The sequence below is a fragment of the Sprattus sprattus genome, assembly GCF_963457725.1.
Source record: "Sprattus sprattus genome assembly, chromosome: 15".
Classification (NCBI taxonomy): domain Eukaryota; kingdom Metazoa; phylum Chordata; class Actinopteri; order Clupeiformes; family Clupeidae; genus Sprattus; species Sprattus sprattus.
The window spans coordinates 6380279-6396353 of NC_137913.1; the positions used below are offsets into that span (position 1 = coordinate 6380279).

Consider the following 16075-nt stretch of genomic DNA (forward strand, 5'->3'; position numbering starts at 1 on the left):
TTGGAACAGGAATGCCTGCTTCCTCTCCCCTGCAGACTTAACCTGCCTTTTTAGAGAGTGTGTTTACATCTCAGTCACAACACATCTGGACCAGTCAGGCCAAGTCCATTAGGCACCTGCCTGACCGTATAGGAGGCCAGTTTGTTTGATTAGGACTGGAGATGCATCTGCAAGCTTACACTTAAAACTCCTGAAAGTATACTTTCATTCATCTTCATTTTCTCTGAGAGCGTGCAGTGACTATGTACATGAAGCATCCACTCATCTGGAAACGCATATCTTTAGTTGGTCTTGAATCTGTTTGTATGTGATAGATAACCCGTACGTTACTCCTGAATCTATGCAGGTATCTACTTTATATTTTTACAAAATGAATAATGTGTGTAATAACAACCTCCAGGGAGAGTCACTGGGCATCTCTGCACTGAAGGGTAAAACTGAGGCTGCTGCATGAGCAGTTCTTCACACACACAGACACACACACACACACACACACAGACACACACACACACACACACAGACACACACACACACACACACACACACACACACACACACACACACACACACACACACACACACAGACACACACACAGACACACACACACACACAGACACACACACACACACACACGCACACATTCGAGTGTGTGTGTTCTCCATGGCCAGTATGAGACCTGTCATGTAGCCATGCCTGCCAGAGTCTGTCAAAAGCAGTTCTTCACATCTCTCCAGCCCTCGTTTAGCCCAGCAGGAGCCTGCCACAGTCAGTGATGTAGGTAGGCTATATGTTGCGTGGGTTGTCCGGGGCCACAGTCAGTGATGTAGGTAGGCTGTATGTTGCGTGGGTTGTCCGGGGCCACAGTCAGTGATGTAGGTAGGCTGTATGTTGCGTGGGTTGTCCGGGGCCACAGTCAGTGATGTAGGTAGGCTGTATGTTGCGTGGGTTGTCCGGGGCCACAGTCAGTGATGTAGGTAGGCTATATGTTGCGTGGGTTGTCCGGGGCCACAGTCAGTGATGTAGGTAGGCTATATGTTGCGTGGGTTGCTGAGGCAAGGCAAATTCATTCACATAGCACATTTTATAAACTGAGTTTATTTATAGAGCACATTTCATACACAGAGGCCATAAATATAAGCAAAAGAAAAGTCCAAAGGAAAAATCAAAACAAAGTGCTAAAGAGTGCCAAACAATAAAAGATGACAAGAAATAGTACATACATTAGAAATTAAAGATCAAGTGTATATATATATAAATCATTAAAATTAATAATTACGAGATAAGTTATATTATTAAATTAAAAGTAAATTCAAGTTAGAATAGAGTGCACTTTTTAGAGCTAAATCATAGGCACATGAAAATGTTTTTTAACCTGGATATAAAAATGACTTCCTTTGGGTCACTTCTAAGATTTTCGGGCAGTTTGTTCAAGTTGCATACAGCATAAAAGCAGTTTGTTCAAGTTGCAAAGCAGTTTGTTCAAGTTGCATACAGCATAAAAGCAGTTTGTTCAAGTTGCATTCAGCATAAAAGCAGCTTGTTCAAGTTGCATTCAGCATAAAAGCAGTTTGTTCAAGTTGCAGAGCAGTAGGTTCAAGTTCCATACAGCATAAAAGCAGTTTGTTCAAGTTGCATGCAGCATAAAAGCAGTTTGTTCAAGTTGCATCTTATGATATCAGCAGAGATCAGCAAAGTCATTAATACATCATGGAAGTCTGTAAATGGTTCAAAATGTAATTTTCGTAACACCCTCCAACATGGAACTGAGGTATACTAAACAAAAGAAATACAATTACCAAGTATAATCTATTTGTACTGAAATGCATTTTTAAATACAGAGGCTACTTCTCCATTCTTGCCAGTTCGGCACATTGGCACACGGGGTGACAGTGGTACAGGAGGTGCTAGTTCGATTCCCTGTTGAAGCGTCCTTGAGCAAGACACTGAACCCCTAATTGCTCCTGATGTGCAGTGAGCCATCAGTGTAAAAATGTAAAATGTGTGCCCATCCTTGTCAGTCGCTTTGGATAAAAGCGTCTGCTAAACGACGAAATGTAAATTCATAAAGCTGAAATTTACAGGTACTGCATTAGCACTTGCCGCCTTCTGCTAAACTGCTCGTCTCGGAGAGGAAAATGAACCAAAATGGTAGGATCATATATCATGAGCGCTTCAAAGCACTAGAAATGTAATCAAACCTCTCTGTCGTGAATGGCATTTACTACCTGTACTTTTGTAGAAACAATAGCGATGAATAGAGGATGCAAAGACGAACTGAAAAAGAGAGAGAGAGAGAGAGAGAGAGAGAATGAGAGAGACAGAAAGGCAGGTGAGAGTGTGAATGAGAAAGTATGTGTATGTCAGGGTGAGAGGGAGCCAGGTGTGTGTGTGTGTGTGTGTGTGTGTGTGTGTGTGTGTGTGTGTGTGTGTGTGTGTGTGTGTGTGTGTGTGCGCGTGTGTGCGTGCGTACGTGTGAACGAAAGTGAGAACATAAGCGCAAGAGAGAAAAGAAAGTACTTTATTTTTAGTATTTTTTTTTTTAAAGAGCAATCATCACTCTTTAGATGCATGGCTCTAGTCTCTGTCTCTACGATGCTGGGATGCCATTCCTCTGCCGACTCCTCTGGCCTTGCTCTTAATTGGCTTCAGCAGAAGATCTGACCTGAAGTCAGTCATACATGAGCGCTCAGACTGAAGTAATGAGCACAGCCGCACAGGGTGTTGCGGCCGCTCCTCTGCATATCTGATCCGTCGGCTCACCTCTTCTTGGTTTCACATGTGGGGCTCCTCTTCTCCATCTCTGGGGTGTGTGTGTGTGTGTGTGTGTGTGTGTGTGTGTGTGTGTGTGTGTGTGTGTGAGACTGGAGTGTGTATGTGTGTGTGACTGTGGTGTATGTGTGTGTGACTGTGGTGTGTGTGTGTTCGTGTGTGTGTTCGTGTGTGTGTGTGTCTAACAGGCTCATCCCCTCAGGGCCTTTACTCCTTCTGCCAATTCCCCTCTTCAAAGCTGTGCTGACTCATTCCTCCGTCATGTTGTTGTTAGTGATCGGGATCGGAGCAACATCGGATCAACATCGGATCTCGTGTCAGATGGAAAGCTTCCGTGACCAACGGGCTGAGAAGATCTGTATTAATAAAAGATACTCAGGTTACCTCCAGAGTCTTATTTTGCTTTTTTTTTTTTTTATGGATTACAGCACTTTGATGTGTGAGTCAATCCCGGCTAAACCAGGGTGATCTACCAGAACCAACACCAATTCAACCATGTTTTTCTAATCTAAACCCCAAAGGTGTAGTCAACAATGGACAGCTCACTGTACAAATCACACTGCTCAATGATGTTGCTGTAGACAGAGTTGCTCATGCATGTGAAGGCTATGAGTCCAATGTGTCTATGGTGTCCCCTCTGTCTGTGTCTGTCTTAACGTCATCAGTTCAATTGAGACACACACACACACACACACACACACACACACACACACACACTTCTCTCCCCATGGAGGTCAGTAGAGGCAGACATCAGTTTGAAGGGAAAGTCAGTCTGACAGGTCTGTCTGTGTCCCCTGTGTGTCTGCAGAAGGACAATGTCCCCGCAGTCTGGACTGTGCCCGCGAGGGACGCCACTTCTGCCAGCCGGGCTTCTCGCACTGCGGGTCGTGTCTGGCACCCCTGATGGAGAACAAGAGGGGCAAGTGTGTGGTGAGGAGACAACAGCACCCTCGCCACCACCTCAGTAAGTACACTGTCACTCTATTCTCTCTCTCTATTCTCTCTCTTCTCTCTTGGTCCAGATTCTCTCTCTTTTGTTTCTCTGTCTCTCTTCTCTCTCTGTCTCTCTTTTCTCTCTTCTCCCTCTCTATTCTCTCTCTTTTCTCTCTCTGTGTCTATTCTCTCTCTTTTCTCTCCCTGTCTCAATTCTCTCTCTTCTCCCTCTATTCTCTCTCTTCTCTCTCTGTGTCTATTCTCTCTTTTCTCTGTATTCTCTCCTCTATTCTCTCTTTTCTTTCTCTGTGTCTCTATTCTCTCTCTGTGTCTATTCTCTCTCTTTTCTCTCTCTGTGTCTCTATTCTCTCTCTGTGTCTATTCTCTCTCTTTTCTCTCTCTGTGTCTCTATTTTCCCTCTCTTCTCTCTCTGTCTATTATCTCTTTTCTATTTTCTCTCTTCACTCTCTGTCTCTATCCTTTCTCTTGGTCACCTCATGTGGCTGCCTTAAAAAACGACTTTACTTCAAACCACCATTTACAGAATATGAATAGATGAAACAACGAAGACATGTATATACACACATTCCCACACACACACTCACACAGCACGTACACTCACACAAGCGCACACACACACACACACACACACTCACACAGCACGTACACATACACATACACAAGCACATACACACACTCACACACTCACACGCACACAGCACGCAAACTCACACTCACACTCACACATGCACATACACACACACACACACACACACACACACACACACACACACACACGCACACACACACACACACACACACACACAAACACATCAAGCACACTCACACAAGCACATATTCCACGAAGTATGGAAACCTCTGCGCCCTTCTTCCGACCAGGAAGTGCATTGACTGCACTGCGTGAGAAAAGACACTTCGGTATCCACTGCGCCTCGCTCACAGTGGGAGCGTATCCTTGACTCTTAGGGTTCTGCGCCTCGCTCACAGTGGGAGCGTATCCTGGACTCCTTAGGGAGCCAGTCTAGTCTGTGCCTGCATTCTCTAACAGCCAGTCTATACTTGCTGAGCATGTACTCAACAGAGGTGGTTATCAGCTGTGGTTTTTGTCAGCTATTAAGGACAAATAGGACCCAACAAGCCATTCAAAGCCCAATATTGCATGAAATCATTTTTTATTTTGGGATCACAGATGTTATTTATACTGTTATATTATACGTGTTATTTATACTCTCATATTATATGTGTTATTTATCCTCTCATATTATATGTGTTATTTATATTCTCATATTATACGTGTTACTTTCTTCTCTTTTAGTCTTTTGTTATTTGTCATGTCTTTTTTGTATGCCTCCATCTCTTGGCCTGTCTTTGTCTCTGTCTGTCTGCTCGATCTCTGTCCTCCCCTCATCCAGCAGACGGTCCCCTCCACCGCAGGCTGTTAGACACGCTACCTAATTCTGACCGGGTGTAATGAGTGGACTGTGGTGCGTCAGCCCGTAATAATGGCTAATAATCCCCCAGGCAGAATTAGCGTCACTAGTGGAACTGAAAAATGGCCCTCAGACACCTTATCGTTCAGTCTTATGAAGCTTTTAATAGGCACGCAAAGAGGACATGATGTATTGTAAATTGGCGCTCTACCGCCTGCTGTGAAAGATGTGCAACGATATTGTCATTATTTTTTTTAAAAGTTATTTTTAGTCAACTGGGATCATACACTTTGTCTCCAGACTGGCTCACCAGTCAGCACGGTACCATGTAAAGAAGTCAAACTGAAGGTGCCTATCGAGGACTTGTTGAACCTGTTGACCATTCTCCTGGGGGTGTCGGCCATCTTGTCTTGCTCATCTTTGTATGTTCTCCTCCCTCACCCCTCCACAGAGGTTCGACTGATTTCCCCCGAGTTTCAGCTCTACGTCAGTCATCATGCATCGTATCCTAAGTCATAACTGTACCAAAGTCATGGCTGTTGAGTCATTGTCATAATTTTTATATTATTGATTAAACTCCTGAAACGTTTAACCATTAAACCTTTTACTTTCTAAGACTTCTAACAATAATCCCATTTCAATGACAGTCCTTGGCATAGTAATGAAATTCTGAACATTTCCACTGCGCCTGTTCGCTCTTAGTTTTGTACAGCAGTACCCCCACATACCTGTTTCATAGCCAAGCAGTGTTATTTGCAAAGCTTCAGTCACACATTTGCCATACCAAATTTTGGTCAGCACAGCGTTTAATGTTAGTCAGTGGACAGCAATAGTCATTATACAGAGTAATCTACGTCATAACTGTACTATAGTCACGGTTGTGGAGTCACAATCACCATTTTTATATTGTTAGTGAAAATCCTTTTCAATAATACCATTTCAATTTAATGACCTTCCTTGGCATAGTAATGAAATTCTGAACATTTTCACTGCTTCTGCTCTCTCTTAGCCTATACACATCAGTACACCCACACACCTGTGAGTTATTAGTTAGAATCCATCCACACACATGATTCATACCCCCAGCAATGTTATTTGCAAAGATTCAGTTGTCATACCTAATTTTGCTGTGCACAGCACAGTGTTTAGAGTCAGTCAGTGAACAGTGTGAGTCATCATACATAGTAATCTACGTCATAACTGTACTATAGTCACGATTGTGGAGTCATAATCATCGTTTTTATATTGTTGATTAAACTCCTTTTTCTTTTCTTTTTTCTGCTTTCGAAAGACTTATTTTATACAATTTCGATGACTGTCCTTGGCACAGTTATTCATTTTGGAACATTTTCATCATTTCAATGAATTCACATACTGTTCATGATTCAAACCCGAGCAATGTTATTGGCAAAGATTCAATTGCCATACCTAATTGTGCTGTGCACAGCACAGTGTTCAGGGAGGACAGATAGGCTTTGGCTGGAGGTCTGAAGGAGGTTGGATGATGTATCCACGTATCTGGAACTTAAACCAACTTCCTGCCAGACGTATCTGTTGGCACGGGTAGGAATGCAAGCCACTCGTCAACGGACAGTTTTATTGAATGGGGTGCACTCATAGTGATGGGCTGGCTTCAGGAGATCTATTGCCCCTCACTCTGTGTCCGGGCATCTCTATTCCATTCTACATTTTGTACCCCTCAGTGAGAGTGCTCCCCTCTTCCCTGTTCCCACTTCCCTGTTCCCACTTCCGTCTTCCCATTTCCCTCTTCCCAGCTCCACGGCACTGCTGACCGCGCAAACCTCCGTTTTTCTTGTTCTCCCGTAAGCAGATAAAGGATGTGATGAGCGGTCCTCCTCCCTCTTGTTCTTCTTCTCTCTCCTGTCGCTTCTCTTTTCACATGCATGAAATGGATGAAAATGGCATGTACACATATACACAGTGCAGAGGTCTGCCTCTCTCTCTCTTTCTCTCTCTCTCTCTCACACACACACACCCTCACACACTGTCACACACACACACACACACACACACACACACACACACACAAACACAAACACAAACACAAACACACACACACACACACACACACACTCACACATACACAAACAAATGCATATTCAATGCATACCAATGCACATTCACTCTCTCTCTGTGTGTGACACTCCCGTGAAAACCACTGTTGGCCGTGCTGTTCATTCTCCTCAGAGACGGATCTCGTAAAAGCAGTCAGAGGAATTAAAGATTGATTTTCTTTTTTTTGCCTGGGCAGTGTGGAGGAGGAAATCAATAGGAATCAACAGTCTGCATAAATAAGCATGCATGCAATATCCACCAACCCCACCCCACCCCACCCCTCCCCACACACACCACCTCTCCCAACCCCACCCCTCCCCACCCCACACACACCACCCCTCCTAACACACACACCACCCCTCCCTTCCCCACCAACCCCACCCCTCCCATCCCCACACACACCATGTCTTTTGCTTAGGCTTTCCAATTACCACTCAGCCTTCTGCCAGCACAGCTTGCAGACACCCTCTTATATTTCTTTGCGTGTGCTGTGTGTACATATACACAAACATAAACACACACATGCACAAATACACAGGCATTTGTACACACTTACACACACACACTCATATGGACATGCACAGTAACAACACAAAGGAACAGACAGGCCCATGTTCGCACACACTTGTGCACACATGCACACACACACAAACACACACACACACGCACACACATGCACACACACACACACCCCTCCTGGCACACACACACACACATGTGCGTCAGTGTGTGTGTGTGTGTGTGTGTGTGCGCTTTGGCAGGCTTGTGGGCTTCTATTTGTCTGATGAGTGGCTGTGCTGGTCCAAGGTCGTGTCCTCCACCCGTCTGCACTAGAAATACCCACACACTGTGCTACACCCTTACATATGCTACTCAGCAATGTGTGTGTGTGTGTGTGTGTGTGTGTGTGTGTGTGAGTGTGTGTGTGTGTGTGTGTGTGTGTGTGTGTCTCACATAAGTTCCTCAGCAATGCCTCCAGCTCCTCCTGTTGGCTGATGATTTTTTACAGTGCATTTTGGTTAGCTCTTTCGAGGACAGTGCTGGTTTAAGTGTGTGCGTGTGCGTGCCGGTGTGTGTGTGTGTGTGTCTGTGTGCGTATGTGTGTGTGTGAGATCCATTAATGTGTGAATGCCTCTCAGAGAAGCAGCACAACATGACTGCTGTGTGCTCCGGTCTTTATTGTTTTGCGCGTGATTCGAGTCTTATCCCACTCAGATCTGCGATAGAGGAAAACCACCACGAGCTTCCTGTTTTTCGAGATGACTTGTGTCACGCTTTCATCGTTTGTCACCTCTCCCCCTCTTAGTCCAAGAACACAGAATTCGTTTGAACAGCGACGTTAAGGTTCCGCCTGTATTTGTTCCGTACTGAATTACAGTTCTTTATATCTTTCCCCTTAGCTGCGTAGGCTTTTGCTGTGATTAATGAGATCCACAGAATGATTGCAGCTATTTTGAAAATGCACTCTGTACTGTTCGGCCGTTAAGAATAGAACGCATTGCAGAGGCTACCGGAGGTTGGAGGAGATAATTGGCCTGAAGTTGAATGCATTGCTCAAGCTTGTTATTTATCTGTCTGTTTAGTTTGCACTGTTGTTATTGTTATTTATGTACCTGTTTAGTTTGCCCCTGTGCGGCACTTTCTGGTCTTGTCTCTGGGCTGCGTTGCTACGGTGACGGGGTTTCATTCATGAATCAGAGGCGGAGACAGCGCTGCTCTGACTCCTCCCCCCACGCCCACACACAACATCAGCAGTGCTGCATGACACACTGCCTCACTCTCTCTCTCTGTTTTTTTCCTTCTCTCTCTCCCTCTTTCTCTCCCTCTCTCTCTCTCTGTCCCTTTCCTTCTCTCTCTCCCTCTTTATCTCCTTCTCTCTCTCACACACACACACACACACACACACACACACACACACACACACACACACACACACACACACACTCTGACCAAGCCAGGACAGTTAATGAGAGGACAGTAAGGAGCAATTTGTTGAATTTGAGAAAAGGGGTATGGGATTAAAAAAAATCACAAACTTTACCTTTAAGGTCTGGGGGGTGGGGGGGGGATAGATTTGTATCAAGTCATATTTCATTCTCCTGCAGTCAGACACATGATGTCATGGTAACTAGCCAATGGAATTGTTCTATTTCTATGAGGGCATAATCTATCGGAAACATCAATGGTTCTCTAGGTTTAGTTTGATAGCCTTCAGCATGACGGCAAATGTCAGCCTCCTTTAGATGAGCATTATGAGTATTAGGCTTCTACACTTCACAAGGGCACTTCTGTTTGCCCCAAACCATGTCTTCTAATGACATCCTGCTCTTCCCCTCCCACCGCCCACACATACACACACACACACACACACACACACACACACACACACACGCACACGCACATGCAAACACACACATAACACACACACACACACACACACACACACACACACACACACACACACACACACACACACACAGACACACACACACACACACACACACACACACACACACACACTCACACACAGACACACACACACACACACACACACTCACACACAGACACACACACACACACACACACCTTTAAGACATCCTGCTCTCCCCCTCCCACCGCCCACACAGGGAGATCAGTGCTGCATGGCACACACCAACCTATCCACCCACACAATGCAGCCGCAGCCACACACACACACACACACACACCCAGAGATTAACACACACACACCCAGGCTGTCAGAGATGAACACACACACACACTACAGTTCACTACATACACCCACAAAACCATATGTGCAGACACACTAGGTTAGCCATCACTACATGCAGATGTACATTGGTACACCGCAGTCCATCGCATAGGCACACAATCTTACTCCCCCATCATAGGGAGATGGTAAAGCCTGATACTAGGACTGTGATGAACTGGGTGTGAATCTGTGGGTGTCAGAGTGGTTAAGCGAGCGTGTGTGTGTGTGTGCTAGGCTAACCATTACAGAATACGTAACCAGTGAACTCCCATGCTAGGCTAACTCTCATGCTAGGCTAACCTTTGCAGAATACGTAACCAGTGAACTCCCACGCTAGGCTAACTCTCATGCTAGGCTAACCATTACAGAATACGTAACCAGTGAACTCCCATGCTAGGCTAACTCTCATGCTAGGCTAACCTTTACAGGATACGTAACCAGTGAACTCCCACGCTAGGCTAACTCTCATGCTAGGCTAACCTTTACAGGATACGTAACCAGTGAACTCCCATGCTAGGCTAACTCTCATGCTAGGCTAACCTTTGCAGAATACGTAACCAGTGAACTCCCACGCTAGGCTAACTCTCATGCTAGGCTAACCTTTACAGGATACGTAACCAGTGAACTCCCATGCTAGGCTAACTCTCATGCTAGGCTAACCTTTGCAGAATACGTAACCAGTGAACTCCCACGCTAGGCTAACTCTCATGCTAGGCTAACCTTTACAGGATACGTAACCAGTGAACTCCCACGCTAGGCTAATCATTATGGAACCCTGTGTATTGCTCAGCAGCCTCAATGTATTGGGCCCACTCACCCTGCATGACTAGGTGCTCAGAAGTGCCCATGACTGCCCATTTCAACATGACCTGCCTCTGTGTTTCGCAGACAAGGCCAACAGCCTCCCTGAGCTGGACGAGGAGATCGACTTCCTGTCCTCTGTCATCACCAAGCAGCTGAAATCTGAGTCCAGACACTCAGGTGAGAGAGAGAGAGAGAGAGAGAGAGCGAGAGAATGGATTGAAGGGGATGTTTATGATCTATATTTGAGTCTGTCTGTTAGGATTTTGTTTTGTTACCCATTATGTATATGTTAAGTCCTGATGGCCTTTTTGATTTCATATTTAAAAGAAAAATGGATGGAATAATTGCTTATTTTGTGAATGCTTTTGTTGCATGGATTAAAACGAATGCATGTACTTCAGTTGGTGTGGTAGTGGAATAATGTGGGAAGATCATTTTTCAGGATGTATGCGCTCACTCACGCTCTTTCTTTATTTCTCTCTCTTTCTTTCTCTCTCTCCCTCTCTCTCTATCCCTCTCTCTCTCTCTCCATCTCCCTCTTCCTCTCTCTCTCTCTCCCTCTCTATTACTTTCTCACTTACTCTCTTTCTTTCTGTCCCTCTCTCTCTCTCTCTCTCTTTGTCTCTCTTTCTTTTTCTCCCCCTCCCCCTCTCTTTCTTTCTCTCCCCCTCTCCCTCTCTCTCTCTCTCTCTTTCTCTCCCCTCCAGTGTCCTCCTCTCAGGTCTCCTTGACAGCTGACGGGGATATTTCAGTTCCCCATAAGACTCACCACACAACCGAGGCCACCCCCACCCACACCCCCACCCCGGACACCGCAGAACATCCCATAACCAGCGGCCTCACCACGGCGATGCCCATCACTACCATGGCAACCACACTGGCCTCGCACCTGCCACAAGCTCCGGCTATGCAGAAGGGACCGCTGGCTGTCCCTGACTCATCCAAGAACAACACCTTCCTAAGTACGCCAGTTCTGTTGGTCTGCAGACACACACACATACACACCCAGACACAAACACACACACACACACACACACACACACGATCCCGACTCATCCAAGAACAACACCTTCCTAAGTACGCCAGTTCTGTTGGTCTGCACGCCACTTCTTCGCTCATTTCTTTTCTTTCAACAGCTAAAACTAACATCTATGTAACACACTATGAAAATCTCTCTCACTCACAGTTTTACACTCACGCTGTCACACACACACACACACACACACACACACACAGAAACACACACACACACAAACACACACACACACACACACACGACCCCGACTCATCCAAGAACAACACCTTCCTAAGTACGCCAGTTCTGTTGGTCTGCACGCCACTTCTTCGCTCATTTCTTTTCTTTCAACAGCTAAAACTAACATCTATGTAACACACTATGAAAATCTCTCTCACTCACAGTTTTACACTCACGCTGTCACACACACACACACACACACACACACACACAGAAACACACACACACACAAACACACACACACACACACACACACACACACACGACCCCGACTCATCCAAGAACAACACCTTCCTAAGTACGCCAGTTCTGTTGGTCTGCACGCCACTTCTTCGCTCATTTCTTTTCTTTCAACAGCTAAAACTAACATCTATGTAACACACTATGAAAATCTCTCTCACTCACAGTTTTACACTCACGCTGTCACACACACACACACACACACACACACACACACACACACAGAAACACACACACACACACACACACACACACACACACTGTTTCAGCCGTTACATTCATGCAGAAACGTACATGGACACCCACCTGCCATCTTGTCCTAATGTTGTCTTGCCTTTTCCCCCCATGCAGTCATGACTGGTGTGTGTCTCATGATAGCAGCAGTGGTTCTGATCTTGGCAGCCACTTTCTCGGTCAGGTAAGTGTGTACATGCATGTGCGTCTGATAGGTGTAGGGGGATATGAATGTATTGCTATCGTCGCTATTCCGATTGCTATCCACTTTAATATATAGTAGACCATGAGGGTGTGGCCCCCTATGGGTAAGTGTGGCCTTCTGTGGGTATTTGTGGCCCCCTATGGGTATGTGTGCCCCCCTATGGGTATGTGTGCCCCCCTATGGGTATGTGTTGTTCCTATGGGTATTTGTGGCCCCCTATGGGTATGTGTGCCCCCCTATGGGTAGGTGTGCCCCCCTGTGGGTATGTGTGCCCCCCCTGTGGGTATGTGTGCCCCCCTGTGGGTATGTGCGCCCCCCCTATGGGTATGTGTGCCCCCCTGTGGGTATGTGTGCCCCCCCTATGGGTATGTGTGCCCCCCTGTGGGTATGTGTGCCCCCCCCTATGGGTAGGTGTGGCCTTCTGTGGGTATGTGTGCCCCCCTATGGGTAGTTGTGGCCTTCTGTGGGTATGTGTGCCCCCCTATGGGTAGGTGTGGCCTTCTGTGGGTATGTGTGCCCCCCTATGGGTAGGTGTGGCCTTCTGTGGGTATGTGTGCCCCCCTGTGGGTAGGTGTGGCCTTCTGTGGGTATGTGTGGCCCCCTATGGGTATGTGTGCCCCCCTATGGGTATGTGTTGTTCCTATGGGTATGTGTGCCCCCCTGTGGGTATGTGTGCCCCCCCTATGGGTATGTGTGCCCCCCTATGGGTATGTGTTGTTCCTATGGGTAAGTGTGGCCTTCTGTGGGTATTTGTGGCCCCCTATGGGTATGTGTGCCCCCCTATGGGTATGTGTGCCCCCCTATGGGTATGTGTTGTTCCTATGGGTATTTGTGGCCCCCTATGGGTATGTGTGGCCCCCTATGGGTAGGTGTGCCCCCCTGTGGGTATGTGTGCCCCCCCTATGGGTAGGTGTGCCCCCCTGTGGGTATGTGTGCCCCCCTATGGGTAGGTGTGGCCTTCTGTGGGTATGTGTGCCCCCCTGTGGGTATGTGTGCCCCCCTATGGGTAGGTGTGCCCCCCTGTGGGTATGTGTGCCCCCCTATGGGTAGGTGTGGCCTTCTGTGGGTATGTGTGCCCCCCTATGGGTAGGTGTGGCCTTCTGTGGGTATGTGTGCCCCCCTGTGGGTATGTGTGCCCCCCTGTGGGTATGTGTGGTTCCTATGGGTAGGTGTGGCCCCCTGTGGGTATGTGTGCCCCCCTATGGGTAGGTGTGGCCCCCTGTGGGTATGTGTGCCCCCCTATGGGTATGTGTTGTTCCTATGGGTATTTGTGGCCCCCTATGGGTATGTGTGCCCCCCCTATGGGTAGGTGTGCCCCCCTGTGGGTATGTGTGGTTCCTATGGGTAGGTGTGGCCTTCTGTGGGTATGTGTGCCCCCCTATGGGTAGGTGTGGCCTTCTGTGGGTATGTGTGGCGCAAACAAATGTAGTTTTTCTACTCCTCGGTTTAAGTGCAGTTAAGCTCCACAATTTTTACCAAGCTTTCCAAAACGTAGATTTGTTTGTGTATACATTATAGTTCATGAAACTATTTTATTTAAAACAAATGTTAACCCTAAATGTAAATGTATATTGAAATGGCAATGCTTACATTGGAAAATGTGCTCTCTGTCTTCCCCTGTAGGTTACGGAGGGGACTGCGTCTGGCCCAGAAGGTGGACTATCCAGCCTTCGGCGTGTTGGCGCCCCATACTCACGACAGCACCTCGGTAAGCACTCTTCAGAAACACCCATAGCCACTCATGGATGCCTGCATGTTAAGCACCTTGAGACGTCTCTGTTTGTTTAAGTGTGCTATATAAACAAAATTCATTATTATTATTATGTTAATTTCTCGGTCTCTCTGTCCCCCTCGTGTCTGTCAGTCTGGGGATAAGAAGCTTGCTCACAGTGCCCAGATGTACCACTATCAGCATCAGAAGCAGCAGATGTTGTCCCTCAAGTAAGTCAACAGAGAACTCATCCAGTGCACATTGCAAGGTGTAACCCTATTAGAGTGTGTGTGTGTGTGTGTGTGTGTGTGTGTGTGTGTGTGTGTACATGACTCAACTAGCCTTATACCAGCAGTCACCTATTAGACCTCCCAGAGCACTAAACAACACTTACTAATTCAAACATTAAAAAATACTAACAGCAGTTACAGCTAGTGTCATTTCTATTGATTTGTATTTATCAGCATGCCATTGTTAAGTGTGTGTGTGTGTGTGTGTGTGTGTGTGTGTGGTGTGTGTGTGTGTGTTTATATCTCTTCATTGGCTCTCGTGTGTTTTGTTGCGTTAGACACAGGGACGAGGCCAAGATGACAGAGTCAGGAGCCACTTCAGATGAAGAGAATGAAGATGGAGATTTCACAGTCTATGAGTGCCCAGGACTGGCTCCAGTGAGTTTGAATGTGTGTGTGTGTGTGTGTGTGTGTGCGTGTGCGTGTGCGTGTGCGTGTGCGTGTGCGTGTGCGTGTGCGTGTGCGTGTGCGTGTGCGTGTGCGTGGGTGTGGGCGTGTGTGTGTGTGTGTTTATATGTGTCCCTTTTTACATGTGTATATATTTCTCCTTAGACAGTTTAGTGTGATGAGTGAGTAAATGGTCATCCTACAGTTCCAACCCCGCCTCCACACAGAGATACAGATAGACAGACAGATAAATCGACAGAGAAACAGACAGTAGGATGGAGAGAAAGTAGAAGATGTTTGAAGGAATGTATCTGTGAATTAGTGCCAGCATGAATAATATTGTATAATAATATAATATAATATAATAATACTGGAGTGTGGTGGAACAGTGGTTAGCATTGCCAGCCTGTAAGCGGACGATCCGGGTAAGCGGCTAGCTAAACCCCTGACCGTTCCCTTGACTGTGTGTGACTGCTGCCCTCTGTGGCCACAGAGCCATTCTAAGACTTAAAGCTGCTGAAGCTGGGGGGCACTCTGGCTCCAACAGTAGCCCCGACCACATTCGGGCTTGTTTCCGGCCTGATGCCATTTCTCCTGTCCACTCCCCACCTCTTCTCCCTCTCATTTCCTGTCACAATCTTCACTGCTCTTTCAATTAAATGCATAAAAAGTCCAAAAATAAATAAAAATAAAAAAAAAGCTGCTGTAGCTGCTCCTCTGATGGAGATGGTGTCTGTTCTCTTTACAGACGGGAGAGATGGAGGTGATGAATCCGCTGTTCGACGACTCCACCCTGCACCTCCACGCTCATCGAGGCCACAAGTGATCACGGACAATTGTGCATTACCAGTCATCACCAAAATAACGTTTGCATTACCAATCATCGCTTTATGTTCGCGCACACACAAACGCACGCAAACGCACACACACACGCGCTCGCACTCCCTTATGTAACATTGCCCTCGTC

At 46.6% G+C, this 16075-nt stretch overlaps 1 protein-coding gene across 1 annotated transcript in view; it reads left to right on the forward strand.

Moving 5' to 3' along the window:
* npdc1b (neural proliferation, differentiation and control, 1b) overlaps positions 1-15961 on the forward strand; it is a gene marked incomplete at its 5' end in the record, with an annotated part of 16393 nt that extends 432 nt beyond the window's left edge. The window contains 8 exons of the mRNA XM_080852519.1: positions 3579-3734; positions 10871-10963; positions 11494-11748; positions 12633-12699; positions 14344-14428; positions 14585-14661; positions 15000-15099; positions 15857-15961. Coding sequence (XP_080708645.1) covers positions 3579-3734; positions 10871-10963; positions 11494-11748; positions 12633-12699; positions 14344-14428; positions 14585-14661; positions 15000-15099; positions 15857-15934 — 911 coding nt within the window. The 3' untranslated portion in view covers positions 15935-15961. The remainder of the gene's footprint in view (positions 1-3578; positions 3735-10870; positions 10964-11493; positions 11749-12632; positions 12700-14343; positions 14429-14584; positions 14662-14999; positions 15100-15856) is intronic.
* Between the last annotated feature and the right edge of the window lie 114 nt (positions 15962-16075).